The sequence below is a fragment of the Bombus vosnesenskii genome, unplaced genomic scaffold (assembly GCF_011952255.1).
Source record: "Bombus vosnesenskii isolate JDL3184/JDL3185 unplaced genomic scaffold, Bvos_JDL3184-5_v1.1 scf7180000013625, whole genome shotgun sequence".
In the NCBI taxonomy this organism is placed as follows: domain Eukaryota; kingdom Metazoa; phylum Arthropoda; class Insecta; order Hymenoptera; family Apidae; genus Bombus; species Bombus vosnesenskii.
Window position 1 is genome coordinate 25,528 of NW_022883155.1, and position 8,007 is coordinate 33,534.

The following is an 8,007-nucleotide window of genomic DNA, read 5'->3' on the forward strand; positions in this document are numbered from 1 at the left end:
TTTTCTTAACGAGCAAAACCACTTTCGCGAGGACGAGAGTACGGAAATGACGTACTGGCAATTTTGTTTTGTGATAATACAAGCAGCTCGGTTTCAGTGAATTAAACTTGGCCCCAAGCTTCTACTTATCCCTACCTTCCTTTCCTTTATTTTCCCTTCTATATCGGTTTTGCGGTTTTCCACACTTCCATCACAATAAACCATGTTTTTTCTCGATTTTACATGTTAGCCAATGATTCACGGCAAAAGCGTCGACTGTAAAAATATTTGTAGTTGCAATAGCAACAAGTATGTTTTCTCAAATAGAAAATATTGGGAGCGTACACGCTGGCAAAACAATTCATGAATAGCTCGTCCTCTGCTTGTTATTTGTTTCGATACTGTTAGCAAACAAATTCATGAAACATACTGGTATAGCGTAAAATGAACATAACAGTTTTGCGTACACTTGAGAGCTGAACTTTGGCTGATATACGTATATTATATATATACGCACACAGTTATGTATATGTATATATATGTCGGAAATGAAAGAACACCGGAGCCTTTGGAATTTTGGATAATCCCGCAACATTGTAACCTAGAGTCTACTATAGCTGTAATTGAACAATTGTAGTTATTCAATTCGATTGTAATTGTTCGAGAGTTGTGATAATGAGCTTGGGCTCGAGGCGACAGTCAGTCGCCGAACGTAGCCGCGGTCACGGGATGAACGCTTTGCCTAACAAAGGTATGGAGTAATTCTATAGCTCTCCTTAAAAGAAATATTCATGGCGACACGCGACAGTAAACATTCCAACGGTTTCTGTCCCGTGGCTCGCCACACGCAGACCCTATTCTTCGAGCAAGATGATTGCCAGATGTCAATTGCGTCTCCGGAGTAGATGTTCAGCTAGCCTGAGGGCCCGTCATAAATCTTAGAATTTAGTTGACTAAAGTCCTTCAAACAAACAGTCTTTGTCCCAGCTACGGGAAGATAGGAGAGACCCATTTTTCAACGAACGGCGTCTCCCACTAGCAACTTTCCCTCGAGGGCGGCTAGCATCTTTTTCTAACCACCGATATGGAGATTGACCAATTAGCAGCAACGCCAAATTCCCTCACCTTCTGAACGAAGGTTACCCTCGACGAATCCGATGATCTTGTGCCCTCAGACACACCCCATCATAGTTTTCCTCTGCAGCATCATCGCGACGGAGAGTCATTCTCTCGTGAGGTTGTATTAGTGAGTCTCGTAGAGTCTGTACGCTCGGTGGATATTCCACGTTTTCGCAAAGAGTCCGACTTAGATTTTTGTGAGCACGTACATCTATCTTCCCGTTGTCCGCGGATTCGTTATTGACCCTAAGACCAACATCACTAGTATCGCGAGTGTCCAATCGCCGCGATTGATTGCGGTGTCGGTAGCATCCATACTCGTATTAACAGACCGTACCTTCGTTATAACACGACGATGGCCGATTTCAATGAAGATTCATCAAATGCCCACAATGCCCTTATTCCTGACCCTTCTCCGACATATATAAATCTTATAAGATTATCAAGGTATTAAGCTAACCAGAGGAGGACATCCAACCAACACCATCGATTGCACTCAGCTTCTACCATGCAGTCAGAACCCACGCAATCTCCCGATCGCATACAACAAGACGATCCGAACTTTGAGGACAGGATATTACAGCGTATTGAAGAAAACCATACGCTAATCACCCGGATTATTGCCGCGGAGGAGGATGTCAGCAATAATACCGTATAGACCATATTAAAGAGAAAGAACGTGCAACCACATATAGTTCGCAAACGGTACAAACGGTAGAATCGAGAGCGGAAGAATGAAAGACATGGCGTGTCTTACAGAAAATAGAATCTTACTAAACCAAGGGCGACTTCAACAGTACCACTAAGGTACTTTGCCATAGACCTCGGTCTCATTGAACGAGCAATGGAAACGATATCTTCAACAGATAAATTTCCTGTTGAAAATAACAACGTGAGTTCGTGCTCGCCATCCATATGCAGATGCGTTAGTTATAATGAATAATAACTAGAAGATAATCTTAGTTACAATCGATAGATTTAACACTAAACCTACCGACATTTCGTGTTACCTATTCCTACCAGGCGCGGTTAAAATGACCGCTGATTTAAAAAGTAATTGTTTTTATAATTTAACTTAAATAATGGTTAATTTATAACCGAATGTATATAAAATGATGATCTGTCAGAAAATATCGTCCAAATTCACTTTTATTTAATTTCAATTATAGACTTAAATAAAATTACACTTTAATTTATATAGAGATATCTTATTCAACTCCGCTGCATTTTTTACAAATTATCTTATTATCAAATGTACATTTGCCGCATACATATTTCCCGCATGTTGAACAGATTTTCAAATCTGTAGTTTTGTAAACTTTACAATTTCTTACTTAACAAGTTTTTCGTGATAATGTATCTGAACTTGTTGATAGTTTTATAGCATGATTTTCTTCCCACGATTCTGTATACTCAACCGCGAGTTCCGTAGCTAATTGGAATAAAAATTCCTGTTTTGAAATATTTTCACCTCGTATTTAGTGGACACCGGTGCTGACACTTGTGTTTATCCACGTAGTAAGATCCGCGGACACACGAACAAAACCGACTACGAACTGTTCGCGGCCAACGGAACGCGGATCGCGACATACGGTACCATTACAGTTCCCCTCAATTTATCGCTACGCCGAGCTTCCAAATGGCGTTTTGTAGTGGCCGATGTGCAAGACCCTTGCAACAAAGGGCTCCTCGACACAACAACCCGACTATCGACGAAAGGACTCGCCGCCACGGCTGACGTGGCATCGATAAAAACAATCACCGAAGATTAAGATTAAAATCATTGATTATCTGTTAAGCGGTCTAATAAATTCGGTGTGCTAGAAGATTTATCGAGTTCTCCAGTTTGTAGTATATCTTTGGAAAGAATTATAATTTCGTTATTTATATACACATATCTAATCGCAAGATCTCAATTCAGCTACCAGATTTTCATAAGACGAGGTCATTGAATAAACGAGAACGCTTCAACGTTACATTTATGAGATTAAATAGTTTTTGTTTTTTGCTATCTTGGACACAAACAATGATTTTAACATCGATTTCTGCTTTTCGAAGTTACGTTGAAACAAGATTTACAATTTTACAAAGCTTCTCCCTAAAGCATCATGTTCATTGAAACCCAAAATTATTAATTATCGGTACGAATTTTTCGCATTAATGCTACCTAAACAAAATCATAAAGCTTACTTAGCAACTTCACAACTTCTCCTACGTTTTGCTATATCAACGACAGGGATGAAAGGCACTCCCGTACAATCAAATCTTCTTTTATACTGTATTTTTCCTAAACATTTATTGACATGATATAAGTCATATGCAATGCCTTTAACACTGTTGCCTTTTTTTAAAGCATGATATATCGCTTTTTTTACCTTTTATCTTTCAAGATGCAAAGAAAGGTTTAAGATACGCTTTATTCAGAACGAAACGTACACTTATATAGTTACAAAACGGCTGATGACTATATCATCAACAGAATACAGATTAGGTTGTATTAGGTTATCCAAAAAGTTTCTATTATGTCTGATCTACTTTGTTCTACAGTTATTTCTACATATCTTCTTATTCTATTTTTTATTCTACAGTTAGAACAAAATGGATCATACATAATACAATAAAATTTCCTTATAATATTATATATATTTCCTTATATTATTTCTATATTATTTCCTTATAATAATTCTAACTTTAATATTTTGTTGCATATTCATTTGCATGTAAAAGGACTTCTAAGAGTTTTGATATAGATTCGATTAATTTTGTTTGCAATGAATCTTGTGTTTTGTCCGTTAGAAAAGACCGACTTTTACAAATATTTTGGATGCTTCGTGTAAATGATATAACAAATGAAGCACAAAAGCACAAAAACTAAATTTATGTTCATTGCGGATACCAATATTGGTTACATACAAACCATTTTGCCATGTTATGGCATTTTCACGACTGAGAAATTAGTCAGACCTAATCTCCCAATAAGTACAAGAATAGTTTTACAGTTGTGCCAAAACTTATCACAATCAAACCCTGAAGCTGCAGGATACCATATTTATACCGACCATTATTTTATTTGTATTCCCTTGGCTGATGCATTATTAAGCACGAAATGTCACATAACTGGACCTATTCAAACTAATGGAAAATTTATTCCGAACAATATCAAAAATCGAAAAATTGCGGAAAATGATATCGTTGCCTACAGATGCAGACATATTACTACTGGCTTGGAGAGACAAACGAATCAATGTTGTAGCACTTGTACTACCACAACTATGAAAAACATCACTAAAAGTACACGAAGAAAAGGAACCAATATAGTGAAGCCAAATGTCGGATAAATTACAATAAATATGAGGTGGTTTAATATGCAAGTGCTCAAGAAATGCTCTAGATATTCAGCAATATAGTTTATTTAATAACCAACAGTCTACAATCAACGCTCCATGTTTTTCCACTATGTTTGCTTCGCTGTTACACTGGACCCTTCGTACTTCGCTGTTCAAGACCTAATGAATCTTTGGACAGATTCTTTTCTTTTCTTCCCCTTCGATATCCACACTACGCACGCGTTCGTTAGGTGTTCGCGACCGTTGCCACGTACGTCTTCTTCCAAATATTCGACGGAAGGACCGTAGGTATATCGATGGTACATTAGGCATGTCGGCCTTACACTTTCATGGTATAACGCTTTGTGTCGCGAAGGAGTCCGCTGTCGGAAGGAGTTCCGTCGTCGAGTGCCGCTACAAATATATAGGCGGTGTCGACAAAGCAGACCAGTATACAGCTACATACTGTTTTATACGAAAGTCCCAAAAATGGTGGCGGAAATTACTTTTTTGCGAATTGGAAAGATCAACAATAAATTCTTACTTATTATATAACGCAAACCAGGAGAAAAAGAAAAAAACAAAGTAACGCATTTGCAATTCGTACGTCGCTTGATGGGTCAATTAATTGGGCATTTTCGTGACGCCGACCCCAAGAATACTTCATTAACTTCTGGAACAGCAGAAAGACTAAACGGCCTTTTACATGTCATTCGGCGAGATGATACAGAAGGAAGTAAAGATCGTGTGGTATATTGCAATCGGAAAATCAAAGGTAGAAGAAGAGAATCGATGTACTATTATGCCACTCGTTTGGTTAAACCGGCCCTGCATACACGCAATTGCTTCGAAAAATACTACACCGTGCAAGAATATGAAAGGAGTCATAAATGTAGTATCGTGAGCTGCTTAGCGCTGTAGATGCCGCTGCTGGGTACGCTTTTTTCTCATTTTTTGTATTGTGGAAGAAAAATCGGACTCCGGTCGCCGGGATTCGAACCCGGTTTCCGAACGTTCGCAACCTATGGCGCTAACCACTGCGCTGCCGTCGTCCGACACTAGTTAGCGTCAAGTGGTGGTATTTGCTATCGAGTACCACCACAGGCCTTTTCTCCACGATACTACATAAACGTAGCAAAAGTAAATACGTTTTCCTGGATTTTGACCAAAAATTCTGTTATATTCAAATAAAGTCCTAGTTTTTATAACGCAAATGTTTTCTCACATAGGATTAACACCAATGACTAAACGGATAACAGAAGAATTAAACGAAGTGGAAGTAATACAGTGCATGAAAATACTCTTGAAATCAAGCGAAAACATGAAAAGATCAAATTCCATACCCGGATTACCTATAGAAATCATACCTATAGAAATCATCTAAAGCACAAAAGATAAAAACAAGAAAAAAGGATAGTAACATGGGGAACCAATCATCCTACAAAGAATTAGTACATTAAAATAAAAGATCAAACGCAACGGTGAAAAATTACTAGCGTTGCTGGAAAAGAAAAAGAACAGCAGAGAAACAAAGAGAGTGAATACGAAATTAGGAAAGCTTTCCACAACTTCATAAGAAACTACTGGAAAAGTAGAATGCAAAACATATCCAAATAAAAACCCAAAGAACTTTCACCATCGATTAACTGCGTCTTCCGCCCAAAAAACCACAACATAAGTGATATACTCTGACACAACCAGAACGGATACAAATAGGAACTCATGAAAGCCGACATGTACCGTCACACAATTCGACGAAGACAATAAGATAATCATTATCGAAAACCATGAGATACTAAACATACTAACATAGAGAAATAACATTTATTGTCTGGATGGTTATAAAGTATAAGGAGAAAGCTTAGGATATTGGCAAAGACGACTGAATTCCAACTGAAATATTCAGCATATACCGAATGGGAAAAACGGTCAGAGTCTACTTGGGGGTACGTGACTGCTGGGCCGCATGGGCACGCTCCGCGTTACATAGACGAAACCTTGAGTATCTCCAAATAAAGGGCCTAAAAAGGCTAATTTGGGAAGTCATAAACTAATCGTCTATACTAAGAGCACGCATTGAAACAGTCCACACACAAAATAGCCATATAAGAATATATCAAGTAACCAGCATAATCGCACAAACAACGAACAAACGGAAGCAACGCATACGCAGTTGACGAGCCAGATTTAATCCTATCTAACATTTCCACAAATTAAAATTAGTTAGAACTAACCTTCAAAAATGAGCAATAAAAAAAGATTATCGAATTTGGTAGGATAGATTTAAAAGAACCTACCTACCACATTTACACATTTTTCACACATCTACTCCTGCAGTATAATATTTAACAATTGACTAAACGCCAACTACTTCTCGATTCTGGAAAACTAGAAAGGCAGTAGCATTAAAAAAAGAAGGAAAAGCAACAGTGATCCTGCCAGCTATACCGATCAATTAGACTCTTACGCAACATTAATAAAGTACCCGAATCTATGATAAATAACACTATATACATTGAAAATAACCTAATTCCGCTCACCCAATTTGGCTTTATACTTTAACATTCATAACATTAACATAACTTTAACATTCATAACATTAACATAACTTTAAAATTTAAACATTCAACGATACATGCAATTACAAAATTCATCATATATCTCTTGGGCAAGAGACGTGAGTGATTAGGTAGATTAGGTATTCAAAGATTTAGAGAGGGCATTGAACGCATTCTGGCTGGATTTCTTTCCTTAAGCTCGAAAAAGAGAGCTTTCCACACCGCGTAATAAAAATAATTTGGAAATTACAAATTAATATAAGCAAGAAAATGATGCTTTTGTACCGACATCCAATTTGATCTTGTTAAGGGAAACTACTATATTCGAAATTTTAAGCAAAATTGACCTTCTTTCCCTCTCTGCCGTAGCTCGTTTCGTTCTTCCATTATAACCTTTTCCAAAATTTTCAGGGTTATTATTGAAATTATTAATTACCTAGCACTCCCATTAATTCTTTTCCCAATTTTTTGGTTTGAGACATTTTTTGTAAAAAAAATCTTTTTTTTACATAAACATATAAATTTTTACACGGGATTATTCAAGTATGTCAGATTTTTCTGCATTCACTGAAAAATAGCAAAAAAGTGCATTTGATATTGTCCGAAATTTTTTTGTAAAGTTCCTATATCTACTCCGGTAATTTCTGATGTTGTATCTGGATATTCAAAAAATTTTCGGGCGATATTGCCATTATTATTCTACCCAAATCCTCATGCGAGTTTATCAATGATTCAAACAAACTGGACCCTAAATTAATCTTAAATCCTTAGCTTCTTATCTTGTCTCTTCTGTTTATTTTCCGGGTTATTCCTAATTCCTCTATTTTTAGTCTAAAGCTCCATTCGCAAACATAAGTCGCAATCTAAATGTAAAAAAATTTCATAAATTTTAATAATAATAAATGCTGAAAGACCATATTTATAATTTTGTTTCATATTTTCTCCAGTATTACCGAAATCTTTCGTATTTTTATGACGAATTATGTACATTGAGCTGGACTTGGGACTTGTTAGATCTTGAGCAA

The 8,007-nt window shown here is 36.9% G+C and overlaps 2 protein-coding genes across 2 annotated transcripts; both read left to right on the plus strand.

The window, feature by feature from the left end:
* Nucleotides 1-3,947: 3,947 nt before the first annotated feature.
* Nucleotides 3,948-4,436, plus strand: LOC117238832. Its single transcript, XM_033504041.1, has one exon. It carries the CDS (start codon nucleotides 3,948-3,950, stop codon nucleotides 4,434-4,436), a length of 489 nt encoding a protein of 162 aa, XP_033359932.1.
* Nucleotides 4,437-5,008: 572 nt separating this feature from the next.
* Nucleotides 5,009-5,943, plus strand: LOC117238835. Its single transcript, XM_033504043.1, has 3 exons — nucleotides 5,009-5,310; nucleotides 5,550-5,564; nucleotides 5,654-5,943. Exons 1-3 carry the CDS (start codon nucleotides 5,040-5,042, stop codon nucleotides 5,806-5,808), a joined length of 441 nt encoding a protein of 146 aa, XP_033359934.1. The 5' UTR covers nucleotides 5,009-5,039; the 3' UTR covers nucleotides 5,809-5,943.
* Nucleotides 5,944-8,007: the final 2,064 nt, after the last annotated feature.